At 42.1% G+C, this 19,574-nt stretch overlaps 2 protein-coding genes across 6 annotated transcripts; both read right to left on the bottom strand.

Moving 5' to 3' along the window:
* Positions 1-531: 531 nt before the first annotated feature.
* On the bottom strand, positions 532-14,126 carry LOC121606196 (glycerol-3-phosphate acyltransferase 4). Of its 3 annotated transcripts, none has more exons than XM_041936385.1 (13): positions 14,001-14,126; positions 12,551-13,194; positions 10,042-10,111; positions 9,127-9,427; positions 7,105-7,179; positions 6,889-6,978; positions 3,861-3,954; positions 3,604-3,719; positions 3,239-3,294; positions 3,035-3,120; positions 2,771-2,899; positions 2,456-2,535; positions 532-1,273 (listed from the first exon to the last, which is right to left on the bottom strand). In XM_041936385.1, the coding sequence occupies exons 2-13, from the start codon at positions 12,716-12,718 to the stop codon at positions 1,165-1,167; spliced, it is 1,374 nt and encodes a 457-aa protein (XP_041792319.1). In that variant the 5' UTR covers positions 12,719-13,194; positions 14,001-14,126; the 3' UTR covers positions 532-1,164. The 3 variants fall into 3 exon arrangements, with proteins under 3 accessions (XP_041792319.1, XP_041792320.1, XP_041792321.1); XM_041936386.1 differs by lacking the exon at positions 14,001-14,126 and adding an exon at positions 13,319-13,769; XM_041936387.1 differs by lacking the exons at positions 12,551-13,194; positions 14,001-14,126 and adding an exon at positions 10,420-10,472.
* Positions 14,127-14,520: 394 nt separating this feature from the next.
* Positions 14,521-18,982, bottom strand: polr3d (polymerase (RNA) III (DNA directed) polypeptide D). Of its 3 annotated transcripts, none has more exons than XM_041936390.1 (9): positions 18,864-18,982; positions 17,671-17,838; positions 17,500-17,543; positions 17,266-17,420; positions 17,056-17,180; positions 16,812-16,971; positions 15,271-15,518; positions 15,035-15,187; positions 14,521-14,937 (listed from the first exon to the last, which is right to left on the bottom strand). In XM_041936390.1, the coding sequence occupies exons 2-9, from the start codon at positions 17,830-17,832 to the stop codon at positions 14,821-14,823; spliced, it is 1,164 nt and encodes a 387-aa protein (XP_041792324.1). In that variant the 5' UTR covers positions 17,833-17,838; positions 18,864-18,982; the 3' UTR covers positions 14,521-14,820. The 3 variants fall into 3 exon arrangements, with proteins under 3 accessions (XP_041792324.1, XP_041792325.1, XP_041792322.1); XM_041936391.1 differs by having other exon boundaries at positions 17,671-17,833; positions 18,864-18,976; XM_041936388.1 differs by lacking the exon at positions 18,864-18,982 and adding an exon at positions 18,823-18,844 and having other exon boundaries at positions 17,671-17,833.
* Positions 18,983-19,574: the final 592 nt, after the last annotated feature.

Below are 19,574 nucleotides of genomic sequence, written 5' to 3'. Positions count from 1 at the left end.
ACATTCCTCATCTCCAGCCTAACGGGGGAGTCCGAACTACAGCTGCACTGTCTCTCTTTGAAACTTCCTTGAAGAGGCTGCCAAGCAGGAGAAAGACCATTGATGAGGGGGAAATAAAGACAATAGCTTTTAACGTTCACTTAAAATAAATTCGGCAAAATGGTCAATGCACAAGCAGGAAGCCGATGAAAACATGATGCCTGTTAGGGAGTGTATTAGTGTGAATGTGTATCAGCTAAATGTTTTCATCAGGAGACCCGTTGTGATGGTCATTATCCTACGTCACTTACTGTGCCATGGGACAATGCTAAAAGCATCCCAAATAAATTCTTAATGAAAGGACAATAACATCCTTTCACTGCCGCATTATTAGCTGGAACAGGAATATCTGCCTCAATCCATAAACATCCATCCGAGTAAATGTGGGTGCACGTTTTCCATTTCATAATGTGTGGATTTACACATTCCATGGAAAAAACACGTAACATATCAAGAGTTCCCCAGCAATGTAACTCCTATAGTGACCACGTGTTGATATAAGTCTTAATGTTAAACACAAAGCTTTTTTTCTCTTGAAAAAAGCCCATAAAAATATCTGAAATGTAACAAAATCTGGCATTGTGTGCTAAATCATGGGAACGAGCCAGTCATGCAAAACCCCAACTCAGCCACAGGTTTTAGCTTTAGAACAAACTAGTTTTTATCTACAATAACTCTCCTCTACATCCCAGGTATACTCAGGTCTGTAACTTTAAAACCATGTGATACAAACATGACTGTAAAATGAAAATTAAAAAGTTTAAAATATCAAACAAAGACAGAAATGATAGATAATAATACATGTTGTCCCTCAAAAGACTGCCGACAGGGAAGACGACGCTCCTTTACTGTGCGCACCTTGCTTTCGTTCTAACAAAAGCGAGGCTTCGGTCGAGCCATTCCAACAAAGGGCAGCAGACTCGGAATGACCCGTAACAGCGATGCAAACTGAACATGCCAAGCTGAGGCAGTGACCGAGGAAGCCAAATGGAGTACTGTTGACATCAGAGAGGGAATTTTCCAGTCTGGGAGCTCCAGTAGAGAGGAAGAGAGCCCTGCTGACTGCCTATTTAGTCAGAGGCACTCGAGTGGGTTTCTGAGCCAGTCCACCTCCACAGAGGTCCTTCAGGAGCGACTGCGGTCCTCTTGGGTGCCCACCAGCATTTTACTGTACAGCTTCTGCTGCTCTTCTTTGAAGGTATCTTTTACCTTTCCTCGCTTCAATCCTCCATCCCTGTGAAACAGTTTGAAATTAGTGACAAGTACTGATGAAGTGGCCAGTTATGCAGCTCACCTTACTACTTAGATTCTACCAGAACAGTGAAATGCAGACCCAATACACTGTATCGCAGACTTGCTGTTTATGCTGCAGTATACCAGAGAGGAGCTGGTCACCTTGATGCACTGCAGTACAATCCTATTTGACAATCTTTTACCTAACACTAAATTTTCAGTGTTTTAATAATATTTAGTTATTTTAACTGTAGTCCATGATGTGTCAAAGAGGTGTTCATTTCATCTCAGTGGTCATTTATGATGCTGCAGTTGGTGGAGTCACACCCATGAGAACAGATCAGGTCTCTGCCTTATTTTTGACTCATTACTGCACCTGTGCAGTAATGAGTCAAAAGGTGCACAGACAAGCACAGGTGTAAGTGATAATGTTGGTAATGGTGCCGAGTGATGTAGATGCCAGTGAGCAAACATGCACAATATCACGTAATGGAACCAGCACAGTAAAAAAAGCAATACACTGAACTGTGATCGATAAGTCAAAATGCCGCCTGTGAAAAAATATACTGCAAAATACTGGACAAATTTCCTCTATTATTTGTTATTAATAACATAGCAGATTTAGCTGTGACTGGTATATATTCTGCTCTTCCAAAACTACTCAGAGCTTAAACATTCTTTCAAAATGATGGTTGTTGCATTAAGTTTTCATAACAGTAAAAAACAGTAATATTAAGTTACACCACTGTTGAAACTCCAGTGTAACAACTGCAGTGACCATTTTTATCTCTGCATATTAAATCTTTTATATTTCTAGCATTTAGCCGTGATGTTATGGGACTTTGGCGAGTTGGGCAGGAATTTTAACTTGTCGTAGCAGGAAAAGCACTGGTGGAAATAAATAACATAAACATGGCTCTGTTGTATTAAAAGGCCCAATAAGCAGTCAGTGAGCATACGAGATACCAGGGCCATTTCACTAGATCACCTAAGTCGAATGCAGTTGTTATAATGTTTTTGATCACCTCTTCTTTTCATGCTACGCCATATCAAAATGTCTGATGTGAAAAAATGTGTATTTACAGCAGTCTGGTATGAAAAGCATGTTCACTAACCCCCGTCACTCGTAGGGTTTTTATGTGAAAGTGGCAGAAACCATTGAGCTGAATGGGTGTTATCTTACCACAAGAGGTCGACCAGTCCGCCTTGCCTGGCTATGGCTGCCTTCACACGATTGGCAAACTGTACAGCATCCTCACCCTCCTGTTGGAGAAGATTAACATGAATATAACAAAAGCAAACAAAACAGCTTATCGTTTCCGGTATTGCTATTGTCAACTATTAAAGCTTTGTTGGAGCACAATACACATCGTCACATTTCTTTTTTGTATCTGTATGATGTGAACAAGGCTGAATAAAACAATTAACTCTGCTAATATGTTGAATGTTTAATTTATCACAGATAAAAAAAACCCTTGTGTTAACCATGGAGTCTCACCTCTCTAGACATGGGAGGAAGGTACCACACGCTGCAGACGATGGCCCAGCTGCTCATCATACGCAACAGGTAGTTGACCATTCCAAACTTGCTGCTATTCCAGAAGGCGTCTCCAAATCGGGGATCATACTGTGAGGATCAAATGTACCAGAATCAAGAATCAGCACATATATTATGTCAAATAAACTGTAAATTAAAAGCCAAATCTGAAATGTTGATGGTTAAAATAACATCTGACAGAAGAAAGAAAGACACCACTCTCACCTTAATGGCCACAGGGTAGACTGTGGCACCAATCTCAAAACTGCCCTTCTTAAACATCATAACTGATGTGTTGTTGATGCAGGTGCCTGGAGATTAAAAGTATAAATGAACTGAGATTTATGAGGCTTAAAAAATAAAAAACAACTACATGGCTATAGTGTGATTATGAATCTGTATCTGTACAAGATCACTGAACAAGCTCACCTTCTGGGAAAATGAGAATGGGCAGTTTAGATTTATCTTCTACATGATCGCTCAATCTGCAATACAAGAAGCATGATGGTTATTAATAAAAATCCTATTTTTAGAAGATCGCCGGTTCGATTCCCCCAGCGGACCGGCAGAAAAATGTGGGTGTGGTGGAGTATTCCCTCCCCCTCCATTAGCTGGCTGATGTGCCCTTGAGCAAGGCACTTAACCCCCCCACTGCATGGTGCATGTTGCATGTGTGTGTGTTTCCCCAGTGGTGGGTTAAAAGCAGAGAATAATTTCCCAGTCTTGGGATCAATAAAGTAAATAAACTTAAACTTAAAACTTAAGAGAAAAAAAAGCAAAGGTTGTAATACTACCTTTTGGCCACTAGATGTCTGTCTTTGACTTCTGAGCGTTCGAACCAGACATGTGGGCAGGCCTTGACCATGGATCTTTGGATGACCCCCATCAAGCCACCATGAATTTGGCCAACCTGACACACAACAACACAAACAAACATGTAAACATCAACACATCTATCTCTGTGAGAAATGTCATTTCAACAGACAAGCAGCTGTCCCGGAAAAAGTGACCAATGTCAATGTCGCTTCCTGGAAGGAAGCAGTGTAGTTACCATAGCATAGCAGCCGTCACTGGCCAAGATGATGACATCAATGGGCGAGGTGTGGTTGGCGACACAGATTCCTCCATTCTTGGGTTTATTTTCACTGGAGATTGGAGACAAAAGGCTGTTAATGCATGCATCATGAAGACACTTCCTGGAGGATTTATTACCAAGAACTGAAACAATGTTGAGAGTGGATCAAGTGTCAGTGCACAAAGTGACAATGAAGAAAATAATATAATCAAATTGAGTCAAAATCATTCTTCGTTTTGGTTCACTGCCTCTCCCAGAGAAACAAAGCAGCCCGTGGTGGATATGTGAAAGTGTGACCCCCAGGGCATGCAGGACCTGAACATACCAGAGTCCACATTCCAAAGATAGAGTTACAATCTTAAATAGAGACAGAGCAACACTTCCTATGTCACTTGTGTATTTTTAGCCCCATCTAGAGGAATACATGTTAAAACAGGCTAGACCTGGATGGCAGACGTTCAGAAAAGAAACCACAAGAAATCATTTAAATCTTTGTCTCACCTGCCAGTACTTTATGTATCAGTGTGTTTTTTACCCCCCCAAATGAGTTTAAAAGATTAAAAGATCACATTTTTAAAGTGTGTTCGTCACTATAATCTTAATTAAGATTATGTTAATCTTGCATAATCTCCCACAGTAATGACAAGAAAAATCTGAATCGTCTTGAAAATGAATATTCTAATAAGAAACTGCTTCTAATTTGGTTGGCGCCTCAAGATATGAGCAAATACGTAATAAAACTTCCATTCAGATAAGATGAGCAATTCAACAATGTCCCTTGATCTCAAACTCGGATGATGTTTCAACAGTTTACTTTCAAATTCAGTCAGACTGGCAGCGCAGTTAACCAAAAACACCACCAGCTGTTCTACACAACAGTTGAAAGCTAAATACACAAAGCATCAACTTCCTCCTCCACATCCTGTTGCCTGTGACACCCTCTCTGTCAATAGTTTGATGTTCCTCTTAGACTATTACTCACATTTCAATAAAAATAAACCTCACTTGGAATAAAATCCTCACTACCATCATCAGCACAAACCACTGCACAATTTTTTATCCATTCAGGAAAGTGAAAGTTGTGAAGTGAATTCAGCTGCTCCAGACTTTGTGCTTTATGTTTAACATATTGCTGTGGCCTGATTGAAAGTGCCTTGGCTTTGTGTATGAGAAAGCATTACTGACAAGGGTTTTGTTCTTCACCTGGACTCATATGCCTGCTGCATGTGAATATGAATGTAGACAGTTTACCCTCAGGCACTCTCCCTTTCATACTTGCACTCCGGGTTCTCACATTTCAACTGATGTTAACCCTGGTTTCTGTTGTCTAAAGATAACTCCTCTGTCATTATGTAATCTCTGCAGACCCCTGTCCTGTCACGGCAAGAGGTCTGTGGTGGCTCATGCTTGACAAAGAAGAATAACAGGACTATATGAGCAAGACAAGCAGCATTTGAGTGGCTTGCAAATTATATTCCTCTGCATTCATTTGTACCACAATTCATGGCTCGCAGTTTCACGTCTTTTTTTTGTATGCCAAATGTCGTTACTTCTGCGACAGTGAACAAGCGAGCATGAGTGCAGAGCTCTGCCCAAATAGAATTTGATTTTCTTTAGTCATGCCAATGATCAACAGTGGCACTGCTACGCTTTCGTAACCAACCGTTTCACCAGAGGTGTGGCTACATGCAATGAGCGATTATGCAATAAGAAACAAATGAAATATGTCACATCTGTCAATACTCTTCTTGTCAAGGCACAGTACACAAAAGCAGAAAAGAAATTGAGAAATTGACCAAGATGTTGAGAAACTACATGGAAAACAAAGGTTGATGAGAAAAAAAGACATCTAGCGGGGATGATACAGAGCCAACACTTTGTCACATCAGGCAATATAAGGAAGCGAAAAGGTTACATGTTGTAAACCAACATTAATATATTTTAAATATTTGCTTCAAAATCGCAACAGTTTAAGGAAACCGTTCTGGCTACTTTATGGATTATTGTTTTGCTATTATTTCTTATTCATTATTACTATGAGTCATGTTCATCTGATCTAATTAGATCATGCATGAATATCTCCTGTGTTTGCATACAGTCTTTCAGGGCCTGAACCACCTCGCCCACATCTTCCCCTTTACACATCCTGTCCTAATGTGATATGGATTTTAAACACTTTACCAGAAAGTCTGCTATCACTGTGTGAGAATTCCACTGTTTAACCGATAACATATATCGTTCTAGCCCAGGGGTCGGCAACCTTTACCACTCAAAGAGCCATTTGGACGCGTTTCCCACAGTAAAGAAAACACTGGGAGCCACAAAACCCCTTTGACGTGTCAAATAAAATAACGCTGCATATAATGTTTTTTTTTGCCTTTATACTATGTACAAAAAAGCGATAATGTGCTGCATTTATGAAATAGCTGAACGACTGCAGAGAAAACAAAATGACATTTCTGCGTGCAACAATAACATTTTGAAGTGGGTTGAAGGTACTTTCAAGTAAAATTCTCAATGTCTATTGGAGTCCTTCTTGCATTTATGAAAAAAACACCAAACTTAAATTCTCCACCAGCAGCAAGGTGAAAAATACCGTCCACTCTCTGCGTGCCGTCAGTCTTTTACTGACGCGTGCAGTCAGCTGTCAACCTGAATAATAAAAGGACTATTTCACTGAACAATGAAAAAATATGAATATATGCTCAATAATAGGCAATTAAATATTAATCAAACGTGGTTAATGTGATTTCTGCTCCTGAACCTCAGCGCAGAGCGTCTGCACATCAGCGCTGTGCGCCGTCACCTGCATCGTATACGCAGGATCGTAAACTGTCATCTAAATAAAATACTTTTTAGTTAAATGCTCATTCATTATTTTCGGGAGCCGCATCAGAGGGATGAAAGAGCCACATGCGGCTCCGGAGCCGCGAATTGCCGACCCCTGTTCTAGCCCAATCAAAGCTACCAGTCACATGACTTTTAGAGGTGTTGCGCACATTACCTGTCATGGTAGGTTATAATGGCAGTCAGAGCTCTGACACATATTCTGTAGCACATCAAATGGACTTTCTCACTCAGAAAGTTTTTAGCCCTGCAAGAAGGAGCATACAACAGCATGATTTGTGTGTCAGGACGGCAAATTTCAGATGATCACATGCAGGGATCTGAGCTGATATCTTTGATTGATGAAAACAAACCAGCTTGTCGTCAGGCTTACCTTCCGTTTGGCAGAAGTCCAACAACAGAGGTGAGGAACACAAGGAGGCCCACACCAGTGAAGGCAAGTGTTACCCTGATGGAGAGACAGACAAACAGGTTGCATGTAATCCTTCAACAGAAAGCACAGACAGGAGGGATTTAATGTTTTGGGTTAACGCATTTATAACTAATTTGTCTTTTAACTGGAATTTGAATCCTAGAACATGATCCTAGGCCACAAAGTTTCCACAGGCTTTCACTGAGAAGAGGAACCACTCAGATAACATGTAAAGGTCATGAGTAATGTAATCCAGGGGAGCAGTGTTCTTGTTATTTATTAAAAGTATCACGCTCTCCTCTACTGCCCATGGTGACTGATAATAGACTCCAGGACCAGCACGAGGGCATACGAGGCGGCGCTAAGATGGCCAACAGGTCAACTTAAAACTGAATGAATCAATCATCCAGGTTTGCTCATTAAATTGGGCAGGGATTACACAAACATCAGAGAGGTGAAGGTTTCGTGCTGGTGAGAGAGTCAGGCCAATATTCAACTGGACAGTTACTGAATGAGAGAATCTATTAGCTGGATGGGAGACTAGAATGATGTCTGTCTGTGTAGCCGTGGCCTGATTCGTCTCCCCACTGGCAGCTGGAAATGAGCCAGACAGGCTTAGCACTGAGTCACTGTCCCTGTGCCTCTCTAAGCTGACCCTGAATGAGGATCTCCCTCTTTAACTCAGTGCATGTGCCAGCATTTTATGTGAGTCTCAAACCCCATGCAGCGTGCCCAAATCTATGAATCTTCACAATTGTTTAATAAGGCTGCCTGCAGTCGCTTTACAAAATGTTGTTAGCATAACATCAGCTCTTTCCCATGTCAATTCACCACAACATTTATCTTATGATCACACTGAGGTCAAGGAAGCTTCGGTCAAGCCAGCAAAAAAAAAAAAGGATCATGTGACGATTTAAATGGAAATTAAGACACATTTCAGTCCTGGAAAATATGGAATATAAAGTCTGTTGACCTATTACAAGGTAGTGTAAATGGATGGTTTAAACTCTCACCACACACAGAGAAAGCTCAACAATTTTTGAGACTTCTATAAAAGAACTCATTACATAAAGGCTACTTATAGCGCCCCCCTGCTAAACCCTTAATTCACAGAGCCATTAGTGAAAATAACTGTTTTCCCTCATTGTCTCCTGATGCAGCAGCATCTTTGTGCAACTGGGTTAGCTCGCTGACCAGAGTCTGTCGCTGTACGACACATTTCCTGTGCTGCAGTACTCACAAACCATGTTTTACTGACAGCACTGTTGAATGACTAATATTGTAATACTTGTACTAGTGTCAGTGTCAAAGTCAAATTCTGGTACAGTATACCCTTGTTTTTCGCAGGGGTTACGTTCCAAAAAGAACCCGTGACAGGCAAAATCTTTGAAGTAGTGAACAGAAGGCTTCAAATTGCGGAGATTAGCACCGCCCACCACGACCCGAGTAATTGGATTAAACGGGAGAAAATTAAAAATGATTATGAAAAAAGTACAGTCGGACAAATAGTGACTCAGGTGTATTTCACTGCTCTTCAGACTGAGCCGCTGCATCCTGACTCCGCTCTGCAGTGTTTTCTTCTTTTGAAGCCCTTGGTGCAGGTGTGTTTGTTCGGGAGAAGAACATAGTGATAGGCAAAACTCGAAATTGCAAGAGAATTTGCACGTACGTAATGTAAATTTGGCAAGCTGTTTTACGTACGTGTACATATTAAACTGCAACGTTATTGACGCACAGGTAGAGAAGAAGCGGAGTGACTTGAGTGACCAATCAGAATGCAGAACACAATGCACGATGCAAATCCGTGAAGTAGCGAAACCATGAAAAGTAAACCGCGTTATAGCGAGGGATCACTGTACAATGTATTCTGGGGGGCATTGCACAAGGGGCTAAATTTCCATTCCAGGCCCTGTCTCAATGTGTTTTTTCTCTAAAGCTTGTGTGGAACAGGTCACTCTTCTAATATCAAAAAAGCTCTAATACCTGAGAGGCAGCAGGAAGCCGTAGCGGATCAGCAGGCCCAGCCCCCATAGGACGGTCAGCCTCAGGCTGATGTAGTGGAAGTTGTTGTTGCTGCGGGTCAACAGATTCCAGGACTCCAACTCCTCAGCAGAGAACCTCTTGGTCACTTCATCATCCATGATGCTCTCCACTCCTCTCCGAGCAAAATAGAAGATGTCGGACATCTCAAACTCAGGGGATGAGTCCAAGTCTCTGTTGCTGCCGCTCCGCCGGATCTCCTTGATTTCCTCCTCCAAAGAGGTGGGCTCCTTGGCAATGATAGCTGAAGCGATCCAGAGACACAGGAAGTCAGCAATACTCGCCTCTAAGGCCTTGACCACACTTTAACGGATATTATTTAAAACTGAAATTTTGTGTTGTGGAATCATGAGCTAAGAACGTCTCTCATGTCTCCCACTGGTCCATGATCTTCTCTCAGAGGTACATGCTGGAAAGTGATGACAGCTTAACTAGTGAAGATACACCAGAGATAGCAGAAGAAGAGACACTGGATAACTGTGACTGAGGAGGAGGAGAGGAGACTCTTACAAAATAAAACACTGGCATCTTTAACTGGCCTCATTGCACAATGAAGCTGATGCATTAATGCCATCAACAAAGCAACAATGAGTATTCACAAAGTGAGGTAATGACATTATCATTTCCCCAAATGATCCATTTTACACGTACACACAGATACACGGCAACAGAGTTTTGAAAAATCTGCACTTTAGAAGATGTTTTTAAAAATCTCTGTTTTAGTGAACTAAATTGCCTTTTGCATGTGAACGAGAGGCCCAAACGCAGAGGAAAATATTTGTTTTACACATATCCGTATACGTGTAGACGGAGTCTAAAACAAATACACTTACTGAACAAACTGAAAGCAAATCTTACCATTTGAGTAGGGTTTGTACAAGGGGTGATTCTTTTCTTTGGCTCCTCTCTCTATCCTAAGTGTGGCCCACTACAAAAGGAAGAACGGAGGGTGTGTAAAAATACGACAGTGACCCAAAACACATGGAATGCAGCATGTTCATGTTACTTCACTGACAAAAGCAATAACACAGTTGTGCTCAGGTTAGCTGTTGCTTATTGTGAGGCTGGAACACAGTCATAAAACATTTAGAAGAGAGTTCAGACAACATGAAAACATTTCTGTAGCAACCAGCTGCCACTATTAGCAAACTGCTGCAACGTCTTTGTAAATAAACATTCAAGAACATCAATCAGCACAGCACGTTCTTCATCGTGATCAGACCCACAACTGCTTACTGCTTAAGTTTTCTGCCGATGATCTCTGTGGCCTGGTTGTTAATGTTGTAAACTATCTGGGTACAAAACTTCATGAAAGTTGAGGAAACAATATTCTGAACTGTCATAAGTTAACACACATCGTTTATCTGTGACCACAACTTGTTCTAACAGTTATATCTCGCTTCCCCTGCTTCAGTATGTAGAATTTTGAGTGCACTCTGCATGCTGAGACAAAAACAAACGAGTTGTGCCTGGTGAGAGGCAGGAAAAGGACATAGTGTTCTCGCAGGAAGACAAGCATGGAGGATCAGGAAAGTATGGTACTGGATGTGTTTCACTTTACCCACACTGTCAGACTACAGCACATGACAGCTCTCCAGCTTGTCTGGATCAGTCAATCATAGGGAATGAACTGACAGTTTGATAAAGCTGACTGTTCGTACAGTCAGATACAGTAGTGGTGGGCCTGCCTGTTAATACATGCCAGAAATGCTGGAGTTTGCCTGGAGCACTTGCAAAAAAAAAAATTCCAAGAATGTCTGGCGACTCAGTCATGCTGTCTGCACCTGACTTTTTTACTCACTTTACTTTAACTGAAAGCAAACATGTTATGTAACTGAAAAACGTCTTGTCCGTATTTAAGGGATACCTGAAAGCAACTTGAAAATAAACATAATTTACCCACTTTCTATAAAGCAGACTATTTAAACACTGAAGATATTTAGCACACAGCACTGACAGGTCCATTTCATTATTAATGCAACTCATCTTCTACTCAAATAGCATATGCACACAGACCACGAGCCTATCTAGCATTTATTTTGCTTTCTTTTCCAGCATGTCATGACAAGTTATATCACTGAGTCGGCTTATTAAAATACAGTAATGGCTCTTTGGGCGGAGAGAGGAGGAGCACAGAGCCGCGTGTCAAAGAGGAGGTTTTCACTTATTTATCCCCTATGAAGGATGACAGGTGTGGGATTACAGCACAAATACCTGTCACTTAAGTGAACATGAAATAGTGATGCTTGTCACACTGATGGGCTGCGAACAGCAACAATAACTTGCTTTTAGCAACTAGTTGCAAAAACAAAATGCCACTGTCAGCTTTTTGTTGAACTGATGCAATCAGATCTTGAATTATTACTTGGATTCATCAAGCCTGACATGGAGACCTACTTGAGCAATGAGACGTATGCAAATCGTACAAACCAGAAAACACTGTTTCAGCTTTATACAGTCTGTACTCCATCTGTCCTTTGACCTTTTCTCTAAATCTAATGGGCGGTATTGGAATCACGAGCTAAGAACGTCTCTCATGTCTCCCACTGGTACAAGATCTTCTCTCAGTGGTACAAGCTGGAAAGTGATGACAGCTTAACTGGTGATACACCAGAGTTAGCAGAAAAAAGACACTGGATAACTGACTGGAGTGAAAAAGGAGAGGAGACTCTTAAAAAATAAAATACAGGGATCTTTAACTGACCTCATCGCACAATGAAGCTGATGCATTAATTCCATCGCTGCTGATTCAAACTCATTCACAGAAAGTGAAAACTGGAGCCATGTCACAGACAACAGTTACTGACAAGGTCTGTACCACCGTTTTCTCCACTTACATAACAGGGGAAAAAAGCCCTGCGGCTGTGAATTAATCTGTGAGTACACTGGCGAATGGCTGGATGCTACAGACCAGCCTAAAGCCTGCACCTGACCAATGCCCTGAGATGTGCATGTGAAGCCAGCAGATTTCTAACTTACTTCACCAAAACCGCAGCTTTAAAAATACATTTTACACAAGTAACTGTTTTGCAGAGGCAAAAATTACCTGGTTTAAATAGCATGAAAAGAAATGTGCAGCCACAGCAGAAACAGGCTGTCCTTAAAGAATAGAGTCAACAACTTTTACAAACTGTTGTTTGCTCAGTAACAGGACGTTTGGCAGGAGAAGGAGACTTACATTAAACTGAGACCTGGCAAGAAAAGTAACACACCTTCAGATGTGCTGTTATGTTGTTCAGCTTCAACCCAAAAATCGAATCATTTATCATTTACTATGACCGACACATCACTTAAAGTCAACATTTTATGATTCCTCGTCACTTCAAATGAACAGAAAGCAGCGGGCCTGCATGCAGCAAGCTCTTACCTCAAAGATCTTTAACAAGGTTTTCATGTAAAGACGTCGGATGCCGAAGGACACCCCAAAGATGGCAGGTACGATAATGAAGACCAGCAGCAGGGTGAACCACACGGTGAAGGAGATGCCCAGCAGGATGCACACCAAGTTGTCGAAAGGGTTGAAGAAGAGCTCCATCTTGACGTCAGGAGGGCGATGAACTCTATTGAACAGTTGAAATCAGAGGGCAGAGCAGATGGCAGCGGAGGAACAGCCCTCCACCTCCTGGCCCCAAGTGGCCCTTATCTTTTGTCAGAAAAAGGCCTTCATCAAGATAACTAGGGGATGGAGCTTCTCCTCACATTGAACAGAGAATCAATGCAAGTATAAGTGACCATCTTGAGGCTGCCCTCTTGGGCGATATCAGTGAATTTCATTATTCCCCCAATCAATCTGCTTCTGAATCTCAGCTGCATTCAATTCCAGGACAAGGAAGGTCAGGTCTTTAAAGCGGCTGGGATGAATTGACAGCAGGCCCTTGCTGCAGATGTTCTTTTGCTATTAGAGCAAATCTTCCCGCTGGTCAGAGAGATGTAAACAACGAAACGAGAACAACTGGGCACAGCAGGTGGTTTCCTCTGGTCTGGGGCTCCGCAGCTCAGTGTCACACAGATCTGCAAAGATGCACAAACAGACGATCAGAGTCATCCACGTCACAACAATACGTCCTCTATGACCCGTGCACAAACAGTGTAATTTAATAACGCAAGGCACAAAACGTGTCCTCGTGGCACGAACCTCTGTGTAGCTTTTTAAATGCCGGTGAACAAAGTTAACGCTAGCCTCTGTCTTTGATGAAAACAAACGGATGCCTCTAATCATGGGAAAGGTTGATTAGTGGTCATGTGTCCCTTTTCCGTGAAGGGACAGACAAGTTTATAAGATAGCGTTACTGTTATCATCCACGGTGCAGAGATAACGTTAGAGGCCCTCCGTCCTCATCCCCTCTGATGATGCAGCAGGACGGCTAACGAGCGACTCCATCCCGAGGAAAACCACACTGGGTTAGCTCGCCTCATCACTACAAAAGGTTACCAGCCGACGCTTGCTTGGATAATTTAGCATCTTGTTAACCCCCACAAAAAAGGTAATTAATCAGAAGCACAACCTAAGCTGGCGGTGGGTCGCGAGCCTCAACACTCCTGTTCTCACGCGGACGATTTAAAAGTCTAAAGTTAGCTTGTGGCCTCCCGAGCTAACGGTTATGCTAAATTTTGGTCTCCTGACGCGCTCCACCTCGCTCACAGCTAGCTGCTGCGGCTCAGCCCTCGAGAGGACCGTCCGGGTGTTAGATGAAATGCTGAGCCAACCTTTTTGTTCTAAGCTTGGACTCGTTACGTGAAGTTGGTATCTTACAGGCTATTCTTTCTAACCACCGGTTAACGTTTACACAGTTTAATGTAGTTGATAGTTCACCAACCTTCAGTCACGTCCGGCGCCGGTACAGTAGGGTTTCTGTGGTCAGTCAGATGTCTTTGTCTCGCGGACTATAGCCAAACTCCACCCGGCGGACAACATGGGCAGACAACGGGCGGCTCGATGCTGGCTACGTATTTGAAACAACCAGCCTTCAGCCGGACTCACACAGCACACGAAATTCTGCTCTGACACCTGGTGGTCAAAATGAGCTACTGCATCGGCAATCTAAATTAGCTGTATAAAAACGCCTGACCGCTAGTAGCGCTGTAGAGCAATGTTTTGATGAGCGGGCACACACGTGATGTTTTGCCACAGTTGCTCCTCAAAGTGACAAAGGCAAACATCGATCTGTAAGAGATGCGATCACATTAGGGAAAAAAAGTGTCAAAATCCTATTATCCTATATATTCAAACACAATGCAGCAGGGTGGTCAATGGGCTGTTTACACCCCCATGAGGTTTTTTTTTGTAATTTGTAGGTGAACCAACAATTTAAAGCATTTGGCACTGACATACAGGGATAACAAAAAACTTTTTTATTCACACATTTACATCCATGTACAGTCTTGTCAAGTAATTCAAACAGTACTGAATTTTGGCACAGCATTCAACCTTTGACCCCAAATTAATATGCCTATCCCACAAAAAAAAACTCAGTTGTGTTTCATATTTATAGTCTATTTCAAGATGTTTTTATAGCCACTCTGAAAACACAAATGCGCAATCAACGGCCATCATATTTTAATTGGATGTCAGGTCCCGGGGACAGTCCACCTGTCAGACTTGAGGACGCTCAGGCCTCCACTGCTCTGACACAAGCATCAAGCGTGGCTCTCCAGTAGAGCCTCAAAGTCTGGGGAGCAAACCATTTTGTGTTTGACGTTTCCTAATACAGACAAGTCACCTGTTCTTCCCTCAGAACCAATAGAGACCAGCTCCTGAGAATTAAAAAATTATTAATTAAAAAATCCTGATACAGTCTGGAGACAAACAGACAGAACGAAAGACACATCAATAAATATACGACTATCATACCTGAAGGAAAGAGCACGATGTTCCTAGAGACACATCAAGTGTCACTTGTCCCAGTATGAGCTGGACCCGGCCAGACTTCCTAACCAGCATCTTTCCTATAAGACCCTCCCGCAGGTCTTTCAGATTGCAGCTGTTGTCTTCAGCTTCCTCCTCCTGTTTAAAATCAACATACCGTTCACAGCCTCAGTATCATTCTACCGTATATTTAACCTGTAGAGGACAACAGCAGCATCTACCTGAGGCTCTGTTTTCAGAAGCACAGACTGTCCGTCTGCTGACTGCACCTCCGTTTTCACCGGCTTGTGCTCTGTGGTCGGGGGCTGGCCGGGCAGCGAGTCAGGCAGCTGCATGAAGAACAGCTCCTCCCCTTTGCTCAGACTCCATCTATGCAGCAGGTCAGGCAGAACTTCAGGCTCAGGGAGAGGAGGCGGCTTGAAATTTCCCTCCACCTTCTTTATTTCAGTTTCCTCTGGCTCCTGTTTCACTGAAGTGCAGATAACGTGTGTTTGGAGAGAGCATAAACGTGTTCGTCTTTTATTCCCTGCATTCACAAACTGTTGAGTTGGACCTTGTAGTTTTATTTTGTTGCAATACATTAACACTGATGAGAACAGCCTTTCCCAAGAAAATGAAGCAATGGAGTCAGAATGACAAAGGTGTTGTCAGTTTTGGTTCATGCTGCTTTCAGTAGCCTGACAGCCATGAACTGGTAGCTGACTGGTTAATTTTGCATGGAGTCTCTAAGTTATTCACGTTCTGGAAGATTTCAATGTTGTGGACAAATGGAAGAAATTCTGGTCAAATATCATCTGTTTCTGGACCCTCCACCAGGAGCACTGCAGACAGCAGCCACAAAACCGGCTGCAATGTAGTCCCTCTGTGCATTTGTGCAGTCAATGTACGTCCACTAAAAGTGCTTGTTTTCGCCACTAACAGGCTCAGATTATTATTCTAAGTGTACGGAAAGCATCCCTACAGAGACAGACCTTTCTGTAAAAGAGTAAGATCCTTCCTACTTAACCAGAAACAGCCACTATCTCGCTCTCACCAAAGCCACCAGACTCCATTCACACAAACAGTAATTTCATCATCCAAAAATAAAACTCACCTGAACCTTCCTGGTTCGTCATTAGACTGTGCCACCTTTGGCTTAGTCAAACTAAACCCTTAACATCAGAGAAGCTTTCAGCTCATCTTTCTTCTCCTCAAAGTGTTTTTCAAAGCGTTTAGTCGCAGCATCTCTCAGTGGTATAACACAGGCTCGAGGTCCTGAACTAGCTCTCTGAGTTCTTGGTCCTCTTGCTTACTTAATTATTTACTTATTTATTTATTATTGTTTTACTGTCCCTTGGATCATGCTCTTATGTTTTCTTAGCATGCTCTTAACAGGTCTTATATTGCCATTTCAGTGATATTTAATAACTTTTATTTATTTTATTTATTTGTTTTAGTCTTTTAACCATGATCAGTGAGCTGCTGGGAGTACCTGTCAATGTCTGCTGTTAATCTGTCTTCTGTATGTGTTCTGTGTTTCTAAATGTTGTGCATAATGTTTGAGATGCCCTCTCCAGACTGCAAAACAAATCTACCTACGGGTATCAATAAAGTTACCTTGACCTCTACCACACTGATTGGCAGCACATGTGTCTAAATCATCTGAGTGACGGCCTCAACCCATCACACTGTGTTTATGCAAATAAACCTCTAGACTGACATGAGTAACAGGTTATTCTCAGTGGTTAAGCGATTAACTGTTACATCACTAGTCTGTAGTTACCTTCAACGGGAGGCTCCATGGATTCACCGTCCTCCTCTTCCTTTTCAATTTTAACAGTAGCTGTGCTAAATTCCTCCGTGAATCCCCATCCTGACACTGCAAGAGGAAGCTGGACGGGGCAGCTCCTCTGCTCGCTCTTCAGGAAGGGATCGTCTATAAACTAAAAGAATAGAGGACAGGTTAATTGATGGAAAATGCAAAATGAAACTACTTAATGCGGATGAGTGACATCCGAGAGACTTGCATTATCTCTCTCCAGACTGCGCAGAATCTCTTTGGTCTCTTCCTCCGTCTCCCGCTTCTCCTTTTTAATATTGATGATGGGCGAAGGTCCCACGCTCGGAGCTTCCCTCTCACTTTCAAAGCCACCTGTGCGTGATACAGGAAAAAAAAAAAAAAAACCTCAGCCAAAGCCAGCAGTGCGGAGCGAGCTCTCATCCAGCTAAACTCTTACTTCTCTTCTTCATCATCATCTCCGCGGGCCCCTGTTCAAAAATAGAGTGGGACTGGATGAACTCCAGGCGACCTCGGCCCCTGCCTCGCTCTCTAGGACCTCGACCTCGATCTCCATCCCTCCTCTCCCTCCTCTGCCCGCCGTCAACTTTCATTCTGTTACGACAAAGTTGTCAGTCAGAAAGATCCGTTTTCATATACAGACGTTTTCTGTCTACATCAAACATGAACTTACTCCTCCTTGGCTTTCCGGCCGATGATGTTCGGTGTAAAAGTTTTCTGCCAAATAAAACACAAAAACTATGATTAAGCATGTGAACAAATTACAAAATAATGAAAAAAATGTCATATTTATAATAATAATAATAATATATTAGTTTTGTGACAATGCAACTCAGTGCGTTACCTTCTTCACTCCTCCCAGGGTGAGGTCTCTAGATCGCATTGTGGGGAGGCGGCCGGGAGAGATGGCGGCTGACGGCCGGCGGCCCGCCAGCAGCCCTGCACTGCTCCCTGCGGGGGCTGGCACACGTTGACCACTGGGGTCACCTGAGCCTGAATCTGCCATCCTAAACTGGGGACAGTGTGTGTGTGTGTGTCAGCCACCCACGTGTGCATGTTTAGATTGTAGATATACTGGCTTGAACAAGCGCACAGTTGTTGTGCAGACGTCTTTCCTGAGCAGCTAATAATGCATCAGTCAGATTGTTCTCAGCAGGGTATGAATAAAGTTTAACACTTAAAAATATGCAATATTGCAAATATCTTGTGCAATAGTACTTTTTTTTTTTTTTTTTTACTGTTTTTTATATTTATTTTTCTACTGTGTGCATCTGACTCATGTTGCAATTCAGTATGGCAATAATTATTTTTTGGCAATATTAATCTTATACTTTGTATGTGATGTACATATAAATAGTTGATTTTTATTCTGTATCAATTTTTATTGTCTCTTTTATTCCACGCTCTCTGTAACAATTTAATTCATCCGTTTTGGGACTAATAAAGATCTTATCTTACTTAAGCAGTGAAGAGTGCTACACTTGAGTAACCTACATGTCCTGACAAATTAATCTGGAGAAAATATTCTATATTAGAGAATAATATTTAATAATTGACTTTTTGTGCAGTATTTATTTAGCAGATGATCTGAAGATCACTTGCAATAATCTCAGGTTTCAATCCCAACAGCACATGATGTTATTACATAATGTAAAAAGTTGGAGAACATCCGAGAATTTAGATAAAACGCAGTTACAAACATTCACAGCTGCAGCATTTGCACGTACAACAGCAGGTACAGAATAAATCAACATTATATATGTTGCATCAATTATTCCTCTGGGCCTCACAGCAGCGCTTCAGTACACAACTGGCAGCAATTTCCATCGTAGCAGCCAAATGACCACTTGAAACTTTAACGCCAGAGTGGTTCGAAATACTTATCGATGATTTATCGATCGTTTTCGGCCACATCAGCCAGAATTCAACAACACGTGGCCAAATCAAAACACGAACACAAGGAAACAGGAGCAGGATACTGAAGTTTAACGCTCACAGGAAACACATCTGGCGCGCTGCTCTGCTCCAAACACTCACGTGATGTTTCCTCGTTTGTCGTCGTTAGATGTTGATCCCCGTCGTGTCAGAGAAGAGACATTACAAGTTGTTTTCTGTTAGCGCTGTGCCGGACTCTGCGTGATGAGCGCCGCCATGACACTTCCGCAGTGTCATCAGCCTCCGCGCTCACGCGGGTCAAACGTGCGCAGAGGCACGCGCATAGTGTACGTTTACTGTCCATAACTATTATAATTGACGTGCCTATGGAGACGTTTTCTCGGCTATACATAAATAAATCACGAGTTTATAATAAAACAAGAATAATAGGCAGTTTAGAGGAAGTCTATAATATTCAATATAATTTCTGTTAATTATAATTAACATAATTTACTACTACTACTACTACTACTAATAATATAAACTCTTTAAGATGAATTAAGATGAAGCACAATTTACCTGTCGGCCAAATAAATACTGTTCTCATGGGATTTGGCTTCTACATTGTAATGGATAATAGTAACTGTCTATATTTCCCAGTTGTGGTGCCACAATTGATTTACAAATTGCATATGGTTGTGTGCCACTTGTAAGGATAGTATTATTTTGTAAGTTATGTCTTGCTTGAGTGGTGTCACATACACAAATGGGAAATTATGCCTTTGAATGGGTTATCATGTGATTCACTGTGACCATTTTCTAAGAATGTGTAAATATCAGTTATGTGAATAAGGCTGAAAATTTACATCAAAG

Source organism: Chelmon rostratus, chromosome 5 (assembly GCF_017976325.1).
Source record: "Chelmon rostratus isolate fCheRos1 chromosome 5, fCheRos1.pri, whole genome shotgun sequence".
NCBI classification, from domain to species: domain Eukaryota; kingdom Metazoa; phylum Chordata; class Actinopteri; order Chaetodontiformes; family Chaetodontidae; genus Chelmon; species Chelmon rostratus.
Note: the sequence above shows the minus strand (reverse complement) of the source record. Positions and strands in the feature narration are given on the sequence as shown.

Bases quoted from the DNA above. Each gene is read 5' to 3' on its own strand.
- LOC121606196 (XM_041936385.1), bottom strand. From the start codon at position 12,718: ATGGAGCTCTTCTTCAACCCTTTCGACAACTTGGTGTGCATCCTGCTG. The intron at 7,180-9,126 runs GTATTAGAGCTT...TCTCTCCATCAG, and splicing joins GGCTTCCTGCTGCCTCTCAG to GGTAACACTTGCCTTCACTG. The intron at 3,295-3,603 runs GTAGTATTACAA...CTTGTATTGCAG, and splicing joins AGACATCTAGTGGCCAAAAG to ATTGAGCGATCATGTAGAAG.
- polr3d (XM_041936388.1), bottom strand. The intron at 16,972-17,055 runs GCAAGTCTCTCG...CTATTCTTTTAG, and splicing joins GCAGTCTGGAGAGAGATAAT to TTTATAGACGATCCCTTCCT. The intron at 15,188-15,270 runs GTAGATGCTGCT...GATTTTAAACAG, and splicing joins TTCTGAAAACAGAGCCTCAG to GAGGAGGAAGCTGAAGACAA.